Raw genomic sequence first — 21578 nt, 5'->3', positions numbered from 1 at the left:
CAGCCTATCAAAATTAGAAAAACCTGTTCATTCCAATTCTTTGCTTTTTGGTTGATAACCAATTTTCCATCATCTAATTTAATTTGTACAAAATTGTTGGTCAATCACTGAGTGAGATTTTATTGAACTTCTTCTGAAAAATCCAGGAACACCGCTTCTGTTATTTCCCCATTTTACCCATTTCACATATCATGTCCTCAAAGAACTCCACCAGGCTAACCAAGCATAATTTTTCTCTCACAAATCCACTTTGGCTCTGTTCAATCCTATTATCTTTTCATTACCACAGATATTAGGCTGACAGGATGGTAGTTCCCCGTTTTCCCGCTTGCTCCTTTCTTAAATAGTGAGCTTACATTAGCCACACTCCAACTTACAGGAGAAATTCCAGATCTTAGAGTACATTGCAAGGTTGTTGTAATTGCTTTGGAGACAGAAGAAACCATTCTGCTGCTCTTAGTTCTACATTGTCACATCCCTTGCCCTCAGTAACCTCCAGGAGTCTTTTATACATGGTTGGTTAGACCGCTTTCGAACAGGATCTTGAACATAGCCACGCTGGAAGGCACCTCATTCAGTCAGGTATTCGATCTTACAAAGGGTAAGATAACATGAGGAAATCTGCAGATGCTGGAAATTCAAGCAACACACACAAAATGCTGGTGGAACGCAGCAGGCCAGGCAGCATCAATAGGGAGAAGCACTGTCGACGTTTTGGGCTGAGACCCTTCGTCAGGACTAACTGAGGAAGATGGCGCCTCTGAGGGCCCAGGAGCTGATGATGGGATCTGAGGGAGAGGGGATGGCAGAGTGGGGGAAGGGGAGACGGGAGACACAATCGCAGCACGTGAAGACCCAGCCTGGAGTTCTAGGCTGGAGTCGCAGTCGCTGGTTGCGCAACCGCTTTGAATCTGTCCATGGTCGTTGGAACCCACGTTGATGGTGCTGGAGTCCGGGTAAGATAGCCCACTTTTGCAGCAGGCCCAAGATGCCTACATTGGAGCTTTAACCAATGGTTGCCTGTTTTGTACTGCAAAAATATCCACAGCTTAAGATTTATTTTGCTGACACAGGGGACTGCAGGTGCTGGAAGCTCGAGCCACAAGCAATCTTAATCTGGAGGAATTTTGATGGAAAATTTCATTTGCTTTTCCTCACAGATGCTGCTTGAGTGCTTTATGTTCCATGTTTGTAAAACAATGCTGCCACCTGTTGGTTAAGACTGAATATAGAAAAGTAATTAATTAACCTAAAGTTACCCACATCATGACTTAACTGAACTAAGGAGCATGAAATAAAAAACTGGACACTATATACAAGAGGATATGGATGTGAGGAAAAACATTTTTGCATTGAGTAGTTTTGACATGCAAGTCACTGGCAGAAACAGAGTGTATCAGAGGCTTGAAAGAGGAATAGGCAAGAGCAAATCAAATTGTAGGGTAATGGGAAGAGAACAGGGGACTGGAGCTGCCAAGTTTTCTCTACAAAGAATCCTATGATTCTGTGAAACAGCAGAAAAGATTATGGCAATTAGTAAGGAAGAGAATAGTAAAATAAAAATGAATGGCTGAGCTATAACACAAACTGAAGCAGCTGTCGATGAAATTTGTAATTAAGATACACTGCACATAAACCTTAATCTCAAGGTCCAAAATGGTCACAGTTTGGAAGGATTCGTTCAGCTTGTTGGGTTTACATTGGTTCTTTGTAGGGGAAACCTATTTAGTCACACTCTGCTGCCCTCTCCACAGCTCTGCAAACTCTTTCCTTTCAGATATAGATCCAGTTCCTTCGTGAATGCTACAAATGTATCTAGCTACTCTGTGCATTCCAGGCATAAAATATGAGGAAATAGAAGCTGTTGTGCCTGTTCTATCATGGCATAGTGATGAAGCAGTTAGTCCACCACTGCTACAGTGCTAGTGACCCAGATTCACTCCCCTGTACATTCTATCTGTGATGGATGCTGCGGTTTCCCCCCACATTCAAAAGAAGTACAGCTTAGTAGCTTATCTGGTCACATGGGTGTAATTGGTTGGGGCAGGCTTATTCGCCCCGAAGAGCCTATTAACATCCTGTACCTCTACATAAAAATAAAATTAACCAGATCATAGCTCAGTCTTTAGGGCTACTATAATGGTCAAACCCTACATGCTTTGATTCCCTTAAAAGCTGAAAGTCCATTGAACTAAGACTTGAGTATACTCAGTGGTGGAACCACCACAACCCTCTGGAATTCTGTTCTTGTGTCTCAGGTCTCACTGTTCTACACTTACTGCACAAGTCCTACTCAGGTTTAACTTCCCAAAATAAAACTGTTCACACTCATCTGAATTAAATACTATCTGCCATTCTTGGGTCAATTTTTTGAATTAATCTGGATCCCACACTAATCTTCAGTATCGCTTTTCACTCTACACCAGACCACCAATTTTGGTGTCATTCATAAACTTATTGTCTATATTGTCTGCCAAATTGTTAATATAGAATCAAAGAACAAAGTGGACCCTGCCCTGGTCCCTTTGCTCTCTCCTCTAAGAGCAAAGTAAAAGGAAAACAGACAGGATGCTTTCTGAAATAAGAGAAAATCTGTGGATGCTAGAAATCCAACTCGACTGTACTCTCATCCATACATGCTGCCTGGCCTGCTGAGTTCCTCCAGCATTTTGTGAGGATGCTTCCTGAATTGTATTTAGAAAAGGAAGAGTGATGACATTCTACTGCAATGTGACAGATCTGAGGTTAAGATGATTATGCTTCATCAAAACACCATTTTTTAAAATCATATTTATTTTACAGAATGAACAAAATCCATTTATAGGCAAATTCACACCATGGTTCACATTTGCCTGTCTGAATTTAGTTTAATTTTGCTTCAGCTTGTGAACTTCATACACCATATACCTCCACCACCCCCCCCCCCCCCCACCTGTAAGGGCAGGTGTAGCACTTGTTCCACTTACAAGGATAAATGCCAGGAGGAAGATCAGTGGGAAGGGATGGGGGGATGAGTTGATCCATCCCCTTCTTTTCCTTCGCTACATCGACGACTGCATTGGCGCTGCCTCTTGCACGTATGCTGAGCTCGTCGACTTCATTAACTTTGCCTCCAACTTTCACCCTGCCCTCAAATTTACCTGGTCCATTTCTGACACCTACCTCCCCTTTCTTGATCTTTCTGTCTCCATCTCTGGAGACGGCCTATCTACTGATACCTACTATAAGCCTACAGACTCTCACAGCTACCTGGACTATTCCTCTTCCCACCCTGTCTCTTGCAAAAATGCCATCCCTTTCTCACAATTCCTCCGTCTCCGCCGCATCTGCTCTCAGGATGAGGCTTTTCATTCCAGGATGAAGGAGATGTCTTCCTTTTTTAAGCAAAGGGGCTTCCCTTCTTCCACCATCAACTCTGCTCTCAAACGCATCTCTCCCATTTCCCGCACATCTGCCCTCACCTCATCCGCCTGCCACCCCACTCAGGAGAGGGTTCCCCTAGTCCTCACCTACCACCCCACCAGCCTCCGGGTCCAAAGTATAATTCTCCGTAACTTCTGCCACCTCCAACGGGATCCCACTACCAAGCACATCTTTCCCTCCCCCACTCTTTCTGCTTTCCACAGGGATCACTCCCACATGACTCCCTTGTCCATTCGTCCCCGTCCCCCCATCCCTTCCCACCGATCTCCCTCCTGGCACTTATCCTTGTAAATGGAACAAGTGCTACACCTGCCCTTACACTTCCTCCCTCACCACCATTCAGGGCCCCAGACAGTCCTTCCAGGTGAGGCGACACTTCACCTGTGAGTCGGCTGGTGTGGTATACTGTGTCCGGTGTTCCCAGTGTGACCTTTTATGTATTGGTGAGACCCGACGCAGACTGGGAGACCGTTTCACTGAACACCTACGTTCGGTCTGCCAGAGAGAGCAGGATCTCCCAGTGGCTACACATTTTAATTCCATGTCCCATTCCCATTCTGATATGTCTATCCATGGCCTCCTCTACTGTCAAAATGAAGCCACACTCAGGTTGGAGGAACAACACCTCATATACCGTCTGGGTAGTCTCCAACTTGATGGCATGAACATTGACTTCTCTAACTTCTGTTAATGCCCCTCCTCCCCTTCTTACTCCATTCCTGATTTATTTATTTCCCCCCTCCCCTTTTTTTCTCCATCTCCCTCTGGTGCTCCACTCCTGCTTTATTTCTCCTGAGGCCCTCTGTCCCACGATCCTTTCCCTTCTCCAGCTCTGTATCCCTTTTGCCAATTACCTTTCCAACTCTTAGCTTCACCCCACCCCCTCCGGTCTTCTCTTATCATTTTGCGTTTCCCCTTCCCCCTTCTACTTTCAAATCTCTTACTATCTTTCCTTTCAGTTAGTCCTGACGAAGGGTCTCGGCCGGAAACGTCGACAGTGCGTCTTCCCATAGATGCTGCCTGGCCTGCTGCGTTCCACCAGCATTTTGTGTGTGTTGAACTTCACACACTATGCTTTTACTGTGCAGCTATCAGTGGCTTCTTGCCAGATGTTTGTCCCAACTGAAATACATCTGCCTACAGGTGGACAAATAAAATTTATTCGTAACATGGTTTCTTAGGCCACCGTGTGGTTCAGGAAGTGCAGACTAATCTCTGATTGAAACTATGTGCAAAACCACCTGGGATAGTTACTGTCAAATGGACACATCATTGGCCAAATGCTTTTACAATGGAACCGGGAAAACTGCTATTCTGTTGATATCTAATTTTGATTATCCTAATCTTAAACCTTTGCAAATGTACCTGTCTGAAAACAGAGACAGTACTCAGTACACACATGGTTAACAGAGCCTGTTGTAAAGTGTATTAACTCATCATTGATATTACTAGTTTAAATATTTCTTCCCTATAAATTTCACTATGGAATATGTTTCTTATTCCAGTCTCTTATGACCATCGATTGCAACCATAAAATAATCAATTTAAACTTAGTTTGTATTTCTAATTACACTTCACAAAGCTAACCGCAGTAAAATACTAAGTGGCTGGGACAGATGGCATTTCAATCAATCCATCATGAAAGAAAAGGGACAAGTTGGACTTTTATACAATTAGTTTCCATAATTTGAACAGAGTGATTGTCTGTTAGTGCTGATTGCATTCATATACAGTAACTTGCTGCTTAATGTGTGCACAATTGAATGAGCACGAAATAGCAAAAGAAAAATCAGAGTAAGTTTAACCTTCTAAAACACCTATGGCACTGTCCAGCAATACCTTTGCTTGATAGGACTAAAGGAAGTGCATGCTTTATTAAATAGATGGATAAATATTTTCAGGATCTGTCAATTGCAAATAATGTGATGTTAGTAATGAATGCCTTTGCTCTGGGATGCATATTGAAGAAACATAAAAATAACTGGTTTCATTGAATGTATTCCTGACTCCTTGATGTTTTAAAATAGGCATAGGATTTGGCCAATTGATTTTAGCATGGATTTATGTCTGTAATAGTCTGAACAAAAAACTGTTGTTGCTTTGGAGAATATCCAAAAGAACAATGAACTTTTATGGTGAGTTTCACCATAAATTTTTATTATCTACAGCCATTTATTATCGATGAGATTCTAATGCGTATCAAATAAAAGCAAACAAGTGATTCTGCGAGTCGAGCGGCATCGATGGAACTGAATAAACAGTTAACATGATCCTTTCTCCTCAACTGCATGTCACCTCCCCTCTGATACCCCTCCTCCTGCCCTTTTTCTATGGTCCACCGTCCTTCCCTAATAGATTCCTTCTTCTGCAGCACTTTACCACTTCCATCTATCAGCACCCAGCTTTTTCATCCCTCCCTCCCCCACTTCTTATACTGGCTTCTGCCCCTTTCATTTCCAGTCTTCAAGAAGGGTCCTGGCCCAAAATGCTGACTGTTTATTCCCTCCATAAATATTGCCTGCTTGAGTTCCTCCAGAATTTTGTGAGTATTGAAGGAGATCTTGCGATAGGTGCCTGAGAACTTGGACAAAATATGAAGTTTTAAAGAAAGTATTAAAAAAGGCAGGAAAGTTTAAAGAGGGAGCCAGGAAATCAAAGCAGATTACCGAAGTAAATGCAAGGGAAGAGTGGACATTTCAACTATTGACCTCTTACTGGACGGACCGTAGAGTTCTTTCAGATACAGAGGAGTGAGAGAAAAGACAAATGTGTAAAATGAGAGTGAAGTGATAGTATTCGTATGTTTGTGGGCCTCAATCAAAATGGATCAGTGAGTCTAAAGTGTTGAGAGGGAACATAAATCAGCCCTGGTTGAATGGTAGAGCCAAATGACCTAATTGTGCTGATATAACTTATAGTTTTGTGGTCTAGCACACAACATAGGGCATCAGTGCTCTTTACCCTTCTATATGATTCTGTCTGATAGGCTACTTACAGCAGGAATTTGACACACTGGATACCTACACTGATGTTGCCTCCCAAAATTCCTCCAAATTGACTGAAAGTATAAGGAATCGATATTAGTATCTTCTTTCAGGTCAACATCCCAGCACTGTGCGCCAATGTTGACATCAATGGCTGGACCATGTTGTTTGAAAGCCTGATTCCCAGATGCAGACACTCTATTCTGATTTCTGTCTCTGGAAGCGGTTACCAGGAGACAGAGGAAAAGGTTGAAAAGGTTCAAAGCTCTGCTGAAAGTGTCCTTGAGAAATAAATTATTCCCATTGACTTCTGGAAATCTCTGGCTCATGACTACTTAATAGTGTTCCAAACCTCAAGTCTGTGCATTAGGAGAACATGGAAGCTCCACATAAATGACGGAAGGTGCACACCACTTCACAGACTACCCACCAACTCACCTTTCTCCTATTTTATTGGCCGAAGAGTCTATGGTTCTTATGTCAGCCTCAGTCGCATTAGAATCCAAAAGCCTGAAATGAGCAAGTCACCTCGGTGCTGACAGAATCCTCATAACTGTGAGATAGCCATTTTCTTCTACCAATTGCATTTAGAACTGAATATTGAATTGTTTTGCTCTCCAGAGATGCTGCTGAATTCCTCCAGTATTTTCTCTTTCTTGTCTTGTCTTGACTTGTCCACACTGCACCAACCGCCGTCACTGGGCTATAAACATGCAGGAGCAATGTGTGGTTAAGTGCCTTGCTCAAGGACACACATATTGCCTCGGCTCAGGCTCGAACTAACAACCTTTAGATTGCCAGCCAAAGCCTTAACCACTTGGCCACCATTTTCTCAGCTTTGTTACTCTAGTACTCACCCAGATACTTCAAAAATAAAGTTGAGTTTATTGACATATGCACAAGTGTACGTTGCAAGGAGCAATGAAAAGCCTATCTGAGGCAGCAGCACAGACACTTAGCATTAGAGGCACAACATTCCCAAAGGAAGCATACATTGTACATTAATTGTACAAGAAGAACACTAGTAGAACAAAAATAACAAAGTTCAAAGTTATCATATTGTTGCTATGCTGAGACAATGATTAGGATTGTGCAGGTTGGTTCAAGAACTGAAGGGATTTAGCTGTTCTAGAACCCTTTATTATGGGGCTTCAAGTTTCTGTCCCTCCTACATGATGGCAGCTGAGAGGAGGTGGCAAGGACCAGAGATTGGGGGCGATTAATGACAGATGATGATAGACCTTTTGAGTATTACTGGAGTTGGTGCCTCTACCACATTTTCAGATGGTGAGTTCGAGATTGCAACCACCCTCTTGATGAAAAGATGCCTTCATCTAATTTCTTACTGATCATCTTAAACTTCTGATCCTTGGCTCGAGGCGGACAATGAGATTTTTGCTTTCCACCCTAACTGTGTCCCTCATAAAGGTGTCACGGTAGTGTATTGGTTAGCAGAATTCTATTACAGCTTGGGGCACCAGAGTTCAGGATTCAGTTCTGGCGGCCCCTGTAAGGAGTCTCTGTACCTCCATCCCAGGTAATGCGTGGGTTTTCCCCAAGTGCTTTGGTTTCCTCCCACAGTCCAAAGGTGTACTGGGTAGGCTAAGTGGTCTTTGTAACTTGTCCCATGATTGAAGTCGGGTTGTCAGGGGTTGCAGGAGCAGTGTGGCTTGGAGGGCCAGAAGAGCCTATTTCGTGCTGGATCTCTACATAAAATAAAATATTTATATGCCTCTGTCAACCTCCCCCCCCCCCCACAGCTGGCTCTGCTCCAAGAGAAAGAAACCCTTTTTATTCAATCTAGCCTCATAATTGAGATGTTCCAGCCTTGGAAGTAAATTGGTGAAACTTGATGACAAATAGAACTGAACACAATATTCCAGTTGTGACTTAACAGATGTTTTACCACCACCTCCATGGTTTATAGTCTATAGCCCAGATATTCGACAGCTGTGGCAGGGATTGAATGTTACCACCTCCTACAAAGTTAAACCGAGCAACACATGTGGCAATGAAGTTTCAGTCCCAAATGAGAATGCTTTTTATGCTTGCTTTGCCCAATAGAACATGGAGGCACCTTCATGAACTCCCACAGCCCCCCAATAACCCTGTGATTTCAGTCATTGAGGCTGAATGAGGCAGCATTGAGGCAGCATTCTTCAGGAGGGTGAAATCTCAGAAAACATCTGGCCGTGATGGTGTAATGGCCGAGTACCGAGGACCTGCGCTAATCAACTGGCTGGAGTGTTTACTGATATCTTTAACTTCACACTTAGACAGTTTGAGGTACCCATCTGCTTCAACCAGGATTCAATCAGACCGGTGCCAAGAGGAATGTGGTAACCTGCCTCAAAGACTGTGATGAAGTGCTTTGAGAAGCTGGTGATGAAACCCATCAAATCGGACTGAAGGAGTGACTTGGATCCACTCCAATTTGCCTACCATCACAACAAGTCAACAGCAGATGCTTTTTCATTGGCTCTTCACTCAGCCCTGGAACATCTGGACAGCAAAGATGCACACATCAGGATGCTCATCATTGACTACAGCTCTGCATTCAACACCATCATCACCACAAAACTAATCAATAATCTCCGTGTGCAACTGGATCTTTGATTTCCTCACTTGCCAACTCCAGTCAGTTCGGATTGGCAACAACATTTCCTCAACATTCACCATCAGCACAGGTGCAGCATGAGCCCGTGTGCTTAGCATCCTGTTCTATTCACTTTGTACCTGTGAGCACGAGATTAAGTACAATACATCTTAAATATTATATTTAAGTTTGCTGATGACACCATTGTTGTTGGCTGACTCAGAGGTGATGACAAATCAGTATATAGGAGGGAGATTGAAAGCCAGGCTGAGTGGTCCCACAGCAATAACCTGTCACTCACTCAACATCATCAAAATGAAAGAATTGACTACAGGAAGAGGAAACCAGAGGTCCATGGTCAGTCATTATCAGATAGAGAGGGTCAGTAACTTTGAATTCCTTGTCTCTAACATTCCAAAGGACCTGTCCGGGGTCCAGTATATAAGTGCCTCTGCTTTCTTAGGAATTTTCAAAGATTTGGCATGTCATCTAAAACATTGATAATCATCTGTAGATGCATAGTGGACTGGTTGCATCCTGGCCTGGTCGGAAACACCAATGCCCTTGAATGGAAAAACCTACACGATGTGGTGGATGCAGCCCTGTCCATCACAGCAAAGCTCTCCCCACCACTGAGCACACCTGCAAATAGCATTGTCACAGGAAAGCAGCATCCATCATCAAGAACCCCCTCCATTTGTACCATGCCCTATACTCACTGCTGCCATTTGAGAGGGTGGTTCCCCTTCCTACCCAGAAGGAGATACTTCTTGCAAACAAAGTAATTTAAACACAGTTTATTTTACTGTTACACATTTAAATTTAGACAAATAGTTCTTACTATACATTTTAAACTCACAGAGAATTTCTGATTTCTAAAAGATTACCAAATTACACAAGATTTATAAACTGCAACAGAGTTCCAAACATAGGTACAATTCTTGTGAACTAAAATAACATATCAATGACTTGCAGATGAACATATTGTCTATTGCAAAAACCAAAGGTTGAGGAATGAATTCTAAATTTTCTTTCTTTCAGCACATCTTTCTATTATTCTCCTTGTCATTCCTAACAATCCCTAAAGTTTTCTAACATTTATACTGTTTTGCTACTAGCTGAAATTACTTGTGTGTGATGTTTGTCAGAAACCTATGTTGTGACAAAGTAATTCATACAGATGGTCTAAAAACTTCTGGAGACAGGGATCCCAGACACCCAACATTAACTCTGTGACTACACAAATATCACAACTCTTGATTAATCATCTATACCCGTGACCATGTTTAGTACGCTAAGGGATGAGATCAGTTTGGTCTGCAGACTTCTTTAAACTAAGTCACAGTGATGAAAATAATTTAAAATAACAGTGCTGTCTCTTTTGTTGCAGGTCAATTAATATACTGTAATCCCATTGTTTTACATTGATTAAACCTCACTCTTTACTTGTTCACACCAGGAAGCTGAATAAGCAATATTAGTTAGAGGTTTAATTTTGTCTTAAACAACTCTGACCCTTTGGAAAGGTCATGCTAGAAAGCTGAAGTTAGCAATGATTCTCTTGGGGCCTGGAAAGTGAGTATCCATCATACGACACCTGACAAATTTCAGTATACTCTATTCTGAATACCACTAAACTATTGTGGAATGAAGTTGTTCCTGAAATAATGTCTGACTGATCTGGCAGTAATTTTAAGATAGCCCTTCAGCAATAGAAAGAGATTTCTCTACCTATCTTTCATCAGAATCAGAATCGGTTTTAATATCACCAGCATATGTCTATGAAATGTGTTAAGCTTAGGTCAACAGTACATGAAATACATGATAAATAAATATAGAGAAAATTGAGTTACATTAGAATGTGTATAGTAAATAGTTAAGTTAAAACAATTAGTGCAAAATAATAGAAATAAACGAGTAGTGAGGTAGTGTTCATGGGTTCAATATCCATTTAGAACTCCAATGGTAGGGGGAGGAAGCTGTTCCTGGATCATTGGCTGTGTGCCTTCAGACTTCTGTACCTCTTTCCCGATGGTATCAATGTGAAGAGGGCATGTCCTGGGTGGTGGGGATACTTAATGATGGACACCACTTTCCTAAGGCACCGCTCCTTGAAGACGTCTTGGCGACTGCGGAGGCTGGTACCCATGATGGAGCTGACTAATCTTGCAGGTTTCATATTATTACTGATTACAAGTTTCATCATATTATTTGCAAGGCAACTGAAACCTTAGTTTATGCGAGGGGTTCCCAACCAGGGGTCCACGGACACCTTACGTAATGCTATTGGTCCATAGCATAAATAAAGTTGGGCAACCATACTGACTGTTCATTTAAAATGGAAACTGAAAGTACTGGGCACAATAGGTCAGGCAGCATCTATCAGAAGAGAAACATGTTTGATACTCAGGTCGAGTAATTGTCTCTGACTTTGAATACTGACTTTTTCCTCTATTCTCCGACCTGCTCTTTTTAGCACTTTCTGTTTATATTACAGAATTGTTTCTTGGTCGGATCATTAGATAACCATGCTGGGGAATTGGCCCCGTACTTCATGCACGACTGATGCATATTGTGCGGCGTGGTTGAAATCTCGGTGGTAAAGTCTCTCGCTCTTTCGTTCAACAGTTCCGAATTAAACTGAAATTCTACCCAAAGATTTATAACGTCAGAAAAATAAGCATTAAAAACGGCATACGTGAGTTAGACAGCAAACAGAGAAATAAGGAAGAGTACTAAGGAGGGAAGAGGAGGGAGATGCGTCTGGAATGAATCGCATAGTGAGACAATCTAACATTTCTGGCGCAGATTCAATCTGCACAGATTTGCACCGTGTGCTGCTCTCAACGAATGTAGTTTGAATACATATTACACAACGATCTACCATTCTGAAACGAACATCATACACGAAGAACTTATCTGATCAATCAATTAAGGAGTTCTTAATTAAAATTTCTGTTTTTTAACTGAGCGTTAAGTATTTCTGAACGTTTTACTGCTGTTTGCCGAGTGTTAACTTTTTAACCAATCAAGCTATTAGCCAACCTACAGGGGCACAGGATTGGACGAAAGTTTTCAGCTGTTCCCACTCCCCTCACGCGTGGTGGAAAGAGTCAAATGTCCTGATCCCGCCGGCTGAAGGCTGGGTCTGACGGTGCCAGGGGTAACTTCATCTTCCCTGGGGATTGTTACCGTTTGTTCAATGCTGGTGTGGTCGAGATTCCACCGATGATAACTATGAGACTTCTCTTTCTGAGCGTGGTTCTCAGCACTTTCGGAAGTAAGTGTTTGTCCCTTTCTCTGTGGTTTCATGTAGTTGGAGGGGAGAAAGGAATCCTCCATCCTGGACATGCCGATTCTTTCCAGGATTTCATTTAATGTCAGTGTAATAAATTGTTTTAAGTGCGAGTATTCACACCGGCACTGTTGGTTTAAGTTGCCGCTTTCTTCCAAGATAACCAGAGCCAAGTTTGCAGCCGGTCATTTACTATGAAGGCGGCATGCTCAGTCCACCGACCCGTCATTCATGCAGAACCGCAGGCCGGTTCCTCTCTGAAAGGTCGTCTGGACTCGGAAACGCTGGTACCTTCCCTGTACAGAACTTTAATCAAAAGTTGCAAACATTGCCTCCAACCCCGATGACATGACGTTACCGTATTTACCGAGATGACAGAGGCAGTTATTAGGTTTTCCAACGAACTTCGTCTGATGCGACTGATTGTCTGTTTCTTTCCTTTGCAGGAAATGTAGTGAAGTCTCGTCCGGCAGGTAACTGCGTGTCTGTCTGCACTGGTACGTACCCCTGCCGCCTGCCCATAGCATCACAGTAGTAGCGTCAATCCGTGCAGACACTGGGTAGGGCCGCCGAGAGGATGCTGCAAAGCCATGTGGAGCTGTTTTAATCTTTGATAAGGATAAAATTCCGCAGTAACGAAACACAGAATTTTAATACAATCCCTTCTGTTTGGGGATTGATAATTATTGGGACCGCGGGCAGCTGAAAACGCGGCACCCCTTGAGTCCTGGGTATCTCTGAGCCGCCGCAGGTTCAATCCCCCGTATCCGCCCGTGCAGACGGAACAGCAGTGTGGTGGTTTTTTGTCTTGTACTGTATAATGAAAGATCCACGGCCAAAACATTAGTCACTTGTAACCGCTTGTGTACAATGGTGTTGCTGGAGTTTGGCGTTGCAACAACCGAAACAGATTGAATTCAGTGCGGCTCGCTGTGCCGCACTTCAAAGCGAAAGCAATTTATTAATGCATACTGTTTGTATGCCTGTACTTGTTCCGGATTAGCTTCCACCATCCTTATTCTCCCCACGCCAGCTCAGCATAGTATTAAATGTTGCAATTCCTAGCAGGGCTGTAATATTATGAATAATGTAATGGAGTTCCGTAGTTGAATCATAAGTGGAATGAATTCCTTGTATTATACTCAGGGAGCCACTTTTCCATTTTGTGTTCTTACTGGGTTATTTAGCATTCCGTAGGAACTCCTAAAATGCAGGGCTTTGTACCACTTGCTCAGCCTAATGTACCTCATGGATGCGTCTATCTATTGTGGTCACCAGACTAAATCTTCTAATATAGGCTAATTATGGTTCAATCCAGTGTTTATTTTGCACTGAGAAATAAATCAGAAAATACTGGAAACTTTCAGCAGGTTAGGTAACGTCGGTGAAGGGGAAAATCGTCTTCATGGCCTTTGATCAGACATCCTAAAGCTTCATGGAACTTGCTGACCCATTCTTGGAAGGATGCTGAGGCATTGCAGAGGGTACAAAAGGGGCTTGGGTTGCATCCTCTGGACCAGTGGACGATGAGGGGAGACTTGACTTGCGTTTATAAAATTGAGAGGCATGGATAAACAGTTGTTATCTTTCTCCAGGGCTGAAATATCTAATATAAGAAGGCTTGCATTTAAGGTGAGATGGGAGGCAAGATGTTTTAAAAGCAGCGACGTGTACCTCAAATACGCTGCCAAGGGTAGTAGTGGAGGCAAATATCACAGAACTAGCTAATAGGTACTTATGCATATAAATATATAGAGAATGGGGGGCATTTGGACATGTCTGGGCAAAAGGGACTAGCCTTGTATACATCTAATTACTAGTTTGACACAATATGGTGGGCTAAAGACCCTGTTCCTGTGTTGTACTGTTCTGCTCTAACTGATTTCATTCTGGAGCAACTATTTGGTATGTGCCCTGAGTTCATTTTCTGTTAAGGACCTACCTTTCTGTAGGACCTACCCTATCCTAGAGTTAGACTCTCTATACTCCTCCAGAATGGTCAGTGTTGGTTAGAGTTTCTAGCTGGCTAGCTTTTTCTCCAAAGGAGCTTTGAACAACCAGCAGCACTGGTGTCCTGTGTAATGTGTGTAATGATTCCTCTGACTGCTATTTGGGTGGAATTTCATCTGTTTGCCTTTCAATTGTTTAACATTTATTGAAATACATCCAATAAAGTGATGCACTCTCGTTGTATCTTTTATTTTTGAAGCCCCAAAAGATATTGGATATTGTCCTAATTTGCTTTTTAAATAAATAATTGGTAAATTCTTCACTTGTGTTCCATTTATTATGCAGTTTTAAGCTATTTTGACATTAACTGAAACTTTGAAATTTCTTATAGGTACCAATTATCTGAATTACCAGAAAGGGTTCCGATATATCTATGAGTACACAACTGTTGCTAATACATTCCTGCAAGGAAATTCCCATGAGAACAGTGGACTTACAGTAGAATGTTTGGTGAATATTGATGTAATTGACAAGTGTCACCTCATCTTAACGGTGGGTATTTATCTTTGTAAATGTTCAGATTTATTAGGTGTGATACAATGCAGGCTGTAAATAAAATCCATTATAGTTAAGTGGTAATTCTGCCTTGTGTATCTAAAGTGACTTGTGATTTAGTTGGTATTCAAATTCCTGTAGATTGGGTGAATGGGATTAATTGACTAATTTTGCAAAGAGTTAGAACACACACAGTGGGCTAAAAGGCATCTAATGTTGGATGAAGCTGTGGCATGGTTTGTTGAAAACTTTGCAGAGTTTCCTTTATAAATAAGTTGCTCTAATGTACCTTCTAATACAGCATTGCTGCTAGCTTGACATGAAAATGGAAATCCCAGACTGAGAAAAGTTGTAGGTGTATTTCGAGCATACTTGTGACTCCCTATTTGAAGATTCCTGGAAGATACTGATTAAATACTTTTCTTCTACCTCTCTAAAATATCAGACTCCTATGATGCTTGGACATTCCAAATGAATTTAGTTCAGTTTGCTTCATGGACATTTCTAGGTGCACACTCTCAACTAGAGATCCTCAGGTGCTCTCATAGTTGAAGTAAAATGGCATTGAATTTTTGGCACTTTTGGTTGTTGACCCACTTTAACAAATATCATTCATGAGCACCACCAGGGGTTCCCAACCTTGGTTCCACAAACTCCTTGCTTAATGGCACTGGTTCATGGCATTTAAACAAAAAAGCTTGGGAGCCCATAATCTCGATCAATGCCCACATTTACAATGAATATTTGCATGTTTTCATAGCCAAAGTTGTTCTTGCCTGATTACTATCCTGTAATTGGGTTTTAAGCATGGCGACTGGGATTTCGAAGAAAGGGATCAGGGGTGCATAGTCATTCTTCTGACTGAGATGGGGATTAGGAGGGCATTGTTGAGATCAAGATCAGAGACGTTGTTGAGGGAGGGTGAGGACTATGATCCTGATGGATGCTTAGGGAGGGAGGGTGATTGCAGGCTGGTAAGGCGAGGAGATTGGGTGTGAGAAACTGTGGTGACTTGTGGGCATGAAAAAACATTTGTGGGGTTAGAGGGGTGCTATTGTAGTCTTAATGCATGGTGAAGAGGATTTGGGCAAATATTTTACTCCCCTTACTTTTTTTTATAGTTTGGTCCAGTTGTGCATAAATCCGATCATTTCGTCCCTAAAGTGCCCTGAGTTGGATGTCACCAGAAAATGTGGGCCAGGTTATGATACAAAAAGGAGCATTGTATGGTGACTGATGTCAGAACTTGAACTTGCACATGAATCACTACAGGATTTGCTCTGCAGAATTTTCTGAATGATGCAGCTTTATCTAGAAATGGTTGCTATTGTACTTCACTCATAGAAAAACTGAACTTTTTAAATGCACACGGCTGAATTTTCAGGCAAAAATCTTGTGACAATCCTGAAGACCAAATGATTCCTGCAAAATTCTTTATTTTCTGTTCTTATTTTTGTGGATGGATAGCATACTCCACATGCAATCTTAACTTTAGCATTACATGAATTGTCTTATGATTTTTTTTTTCCCTGAACCCGAGTCAATGTTAATTCTAAGTTTTTTAAGCTGCAGTTTACATTATTTTACCCGTAAAATAAAAACAAACATGGCAGAAATAAATATCAGTGTAATAACCAAGTGTGTCTATTAGACCTCTAATAACAGAAAAGACTACCATTCAGCAAAATGCTTCACCACTACAGTCCCCACTATTTCCCCCCCCCCCCCAGGAAACCTAAATATTTGTCCCATTTTTGTGTATAGATGTCCAACCTATCTATCTGTTTGTAAGACATGCGTTCAAAAGCTGTCACTTTGGCTATTTCTGCGACCCGCTCCTGAAGTGATGATTCCCCCCAAGTTCCTCCAATCTCTAACCTCTAATTTGTCTTCCTACCATTATACTTGTCTGAATTCAATTTTGAGAGTGTTTATCCCTCAAGTAACCCAAATGTGTCTCCCAAGACAAAAAGTCTGGGGCAGAAAGGGAGTTGAATACCTGAAACTTCACCAATATACTTGTGTATCATAATCCAAAATTCTTGAATTCTGGGTCAGGACCAGAGAGCATGTACTAAGTCCCCTTTATTCGCCTCACAGCACCAGCATTCAGGGGTGTTTTTCAACCCTAATCTATGTAACCTTGCTGGAGTCCAATAGAAATGGTTTTGAAGCTTAAACTGAATAAGGTGCACCCTCAGGTCTCTTGACATTATTTGGGCCTTAAAAGAGCATGGGAAAAAGACCCGAGTGTGACTTTTGAGACAAAAGAGTGGAACAAAATCTGCAAAAACATTAATTCTTCTAAGTATTTACTCAGATCAAAGATGCAACATGGTTTTGCTGAGCACCAGAATATGTTATTAACAGCATGATGCTTTATAACTGACTTAAAGTTATTGGAAGTGTGGGGGAAAACAGGAATATTGTTCGAAATGTTTTTCCCAAATGCAGGGCCTTTGATAGGTATGTGACCACTTATCTGTTCAGTTGTGTCTTTCTGTTGGCTTCATGTATTGTTATCACTTTTGTATTTTCAGCAGCTTTTCATCTCTCTTAGAGCAAAGTCTTGACTGCCTCTGCTCTTGCCTCTTAATACTTTTATTTCACAATAATCTGATGAAGATTCTGCTTTATGGATGAGCTCCATGCAGGATCTAGCTTTAATTTGTTTGACTTGTACATTCTGAGCAAATAACATAGGCGAACATCTGCCATCAAATTTGTTTCATCATTGACCCTGCCTTTTATTGGCAATCTTTTGTTCACAGTTCAAGGTCATTTGCCGTTAAACATGGCAGCCTTCCCTTTCTACCCCTCCCCCCCCCCCCCCCAAAGCCCTGTATTTTGTGAAGATATCTTACTATTTGGAAAATAAAGAATATTTTGGTATAATTGCCATCAAAGGTTATTATTTAAGTGATTAGATTTTGTACATTGTTGGGACATTGTAGTTTGTTAAGTCTTGTCAGACGTGTCTGATTAAATTATGTTTTGCAAACAACTGCCAGCCATCTGTTACCCTAAGTACAGCACTTGGAAGGATGATTGTAAATAATTGAATAAACAAATTCAGGTTTTTCAGTAGATAATGATGATCAATAAATGTTAATTCAACCTAGTTGCTCATCACTCATCAGATTATGACCTGTTGAATAAAACATTAATTTCCTATTCGTAATTTCAACTGATTTTCATTAGTTTATCTTTTGGATGGCAAATGAACATGAAGTTTCATTTAATACCCTTCCTTTAGTTATAAAATTTTCCTTTGATTGATTTTTTAAAAACTGGACCACAGCTCATGTTTAATCAAATTATTGTCTGTTTCCCATCTGCCAATAATCTGCACAATATGTTTGGCTTGTCATATCAATCTGTAAAAAGATATTTAAGTATCTGCTACATAATACTTTGGCTGACTTCGAATATCATGAATTGTCTGACTGCTTTGCTATTTTCTGCATGACATACTGTCATTCCATATAAAATGAAGATATTAAAGGTTCCATTTTAAGTATTTTGTAGTATTATTTAAACTAAATTTCTGAAGAATCTTGATTGTTCTAATCTCTAAAGTATTAGATGTCCATTAACGTTGTATTTTCCTGGTAGAGGTGGTTTTTAGTAATGATAGAAATTCTTTATCGAGATGATTGTGGTGACAATGGACAAAAAAAAACGACCTACGAGGAGAACTAGGCCATTTGGCCCATAGGGTATGTTCTGCTTTTTGAACAAGATGGAGTTTTTTCATCTCCACTCCATTTTCCTGCCTTCTTCCTGTAATATTTGACGCTCTTGCTACTCAAGAACCTATCATCCTCTGCATTAAATATACCCAATAACTTGGTCTCCACAGCCATCTGTGGCAATGAAGTCCACAGGTTCATTACCCTGCGGCTAAAAAAATTTCTCTTCATCTGTTTCAAAGGGATTTCCTTGTATTCTGAGGCTGTGCACTTTGGTCCTATATTCACCTACTATAGAAAGCATCCTCTCCACATCCATTCTATCTAGGCCTTCTCAATATTTAGTAGGTTTTAGTGAGATCTCCCTCAGACTAAATAAACTCCAAGTAGGTGCATAGAGATTAAGTTAACCCTTTCATTCCCAGGATCATTCTTATTAATCTCCCCTGGACCCTCTCCAATACCAACACATCCTTCCTTAAGTATGGGGTCCAAAACTGCTCTCAGTACTCCACATGTGGTCTGATGATTACCTTAAATCTGCAGCATTACATCCTTGCTGTCATAGCCTAGTTCTCTTGAAATGAAGGTTCACATTCTTTTGCCTTCATTACTACTGACTCACCCTGCTGATTAACCTTCAGGAGATCCTGCACTAGGACTCAAATCTCTTTGCACCTGATTTCTGAATTTTCTCCCCATTTAGTAAATAGTCCATGCTTTTAATCTTTCTAAATACATGGCCATAAACTTCCCTACACTATATTCCATTTGCTGCCCCTTTGCCCCTTCTGCTATTCTATCCAAGTCCTTCTCCAGGGTCCCTGCTTTCTCAGCACTATCTGCCCCTCCGCCTGTCTTAGTATCATCTGCACACTTGGCCACAGAGCCATCAATTCTGTCATACAGATCATTAACACAAACATGAAAATTTGCAGACCCTGTTGAATACCTCTAGTCCCCAGTAACCAACCTGAAAAGACCCTCTTTATTTATACTGTCTTCTGCCAGTCAGCTATCCTTCTGTCTGTGCTAGTATCTTTCCTGTAATACTATGGGTTTTTGTCTTGTTTAGCAGTCTCACGTGTGGCACCTTTTCAAAAGCCTTCTAAAATTCCAAGTAATAACATCCATTGATACTCCATTGGCTATCCTGCCTGTTATTTCCTCAAAGAATTCCTACAGATTTGTCAGGCAAGATTTCCCCTTAATGAAACCATGCAGATTTGTGCCTATTTTACCATTGGCTCCAAACACCCCAAAACCTCATTTTGTAATAAAGGACTCTAAAAGCCACTGAAGTCTGGCTAATTTCCTTTCTTTTGCCGCCTCCCTCCTTAGAGTGGAGTGACATCTGCAATATTCCAGCCCTCTGAAACCATAGAATCTAATGATTCTTGAAAGATCATTACTAATGCTTCCACATTCTGTTTAACTACCCTTTCAGAACCCTGGGATGTAGTCCATCTGATCCAGGTGACTTAATCTACCTTCAGAACTTACAGCTTCTCAAGCACTTTATTAATAACAATCTTTGCTATATTGTATGCCTTCTTGTTTAGCTCCTTAGGCTCTCTTTCACTTCCCTTGTCAACCACATTGCATGATCCTCCCTTTAGAATTGTTATTCTTTGTGATGACCTGATTCCAAATCACTCCCAAAAACTCCACCCGTTGCTAATCAACTGTCATCTCTGCTAGAGTCCCCTTCCAATCAACTTTGGCCAGAATTTCTGGTCCTTCTGAGGAAATTTGATGTAACTTGTCGAAAAATCAGAAGACTTGGTTTAAAGTTATTCCTGTGTGAATTAATAGCATTTGCTGAACTTTCTAACGTGACTAAAATGTTGCATTCCCAGATGAGCATATGACTATGTCCATTTGATGTGCAGCACTTCATTTTCTTGATCACAGTTAATGGCTGGATTGTAGCTGTTGGTCTCAGCGATCCTGGTTTACGGAGGAGTAATAGACTGGGGCTTCATCTTCCAGTCACTGTTCTGAGACTTTTGCTGCAAGTGCTCATGTCACTATGAATTTGAAAGATATGTGATACTCCCTTTGCTAGAATATACTCATGAAACTCCCAGGGAAAGTTTACACTGAATGGGTTCTCACTTGGCTGAAGTTACAAAGACCCATGGAATTTTATTTCAACAAGTGTTTTCAGAAATGAGAGAAGAAACATTGGTGGGTTGCATGAACTTCGATTTTGAATGATCCATTTGTGCTTTCAGCTCAAGCAAACCCAGATTAAAGGATCAATGTCAAACAAGGAAGAGTTTGTTCCACATCACGAGAAGCTCAGGTACTGTACCTCTTTTAAGCATAAATAAAAGTTTTAACATTTCAGTTTAACTTTTTTCATTGGTTTATTGCAGGCCTGCTATGCTAGTAGATGTGTAGCCTGCCCTTTTTTTTCCAGCCTAATGCCAAGGGGAAGCGAAATTACGGTCTTGTTATAGTGCTGGTCTTCATTTTCAATAAAGTGCAGCCTTGTCAGGAAGCACAGGAATGCTGAATTTTTGTCAAACAACAGAATAACTAAGATTGTTGAGTTTTGTCCTTTGAAATAACAATAAATCTTGTATCAAAAACAGCAAAACTCCCAACATCCTGACGGTTTGGTATCTGGCTCACCAGCAGTTGATTTTGCCAGTGCTCCCTTGCTACTTTCCAGGGCCCACTGGGACATTTATTATGGTTCTGTGCAACACTCTCTTAGGGAAGCAGTAAATTTAAAATGTGTTGGTGTATTAATGGGAATAAAATGTATCAATCTGGAAAATCACCTATCCTGCCGTTACCTGGACAATTGGTTTCTGTAATGGATAGAATACTATTAGTGACTGGAAAGATCAATTGCTACCCTTGCCACATACGTACCAACTATGCAAGAGTCCTTTGAAGCTGAAACAAAGTCAATCCTTGTTACTTATGATGGGGTGGTGGTTGTGAAGGTGACAGTGCGGAGTAAGAAGCTACATACTCTCTTTTTTGTATTGGGACATGCAAACCATTTCTCTAAGGTGTATGTAGATTACTTGAGGAATAATAAAAGTAAAGCCATAGATCCTTTAGGC

General features: G+C 41.2%; 1 protein-coding gene across 1 annotated transcript in view; it reads left to right on the top strand.

Moving 5' to 3' along the window:
• LOC132400048 (apolipophorins-like) overlaps positions 1 to 21578 on the top strand; it is a 103906-nt gene that overhangs the window by 13415 nt on the left and 68913 nt on the right. The window contains exons 3-5 of the mRNA XM_059981134.1: positions 12745 to 12795; positions 14640 to 14800; positions 20733 to 20803. Of these exons, the coding sequence (XP_059837117.1) occupies positions 12745 to 12795; positions 14640 to 14800; positions 20733 to 20803 (283 nt within the window). The remainder of the gene's footprint in view (positions 1 to 12744; positions 12796 to 14639; positions 14801 to 20732; positions 20804 to 21578) is intronic.

Source organism: Hypanus sabinus, chromosome 9, assembly GCF_030144855.1.
Source record: "Hypanus sabinus isolate sHypSab1 chromosome 9, sHypSab1.hap1, whole genome shotgun sequence".
NCBI classification, from domain to species: domain Eukaryota; kingdom Metazoa; phylum Chordata; class Chondrichthyes; order Myliobatiformes; family Dasyatidae; genus Hypanus; species Hypanus sabinus.
The sequence above is the reverse complement of the archived record's forward strand: the minus strand, read 5'-3'. Positions and strand labels throughout refer to the sequence as shown.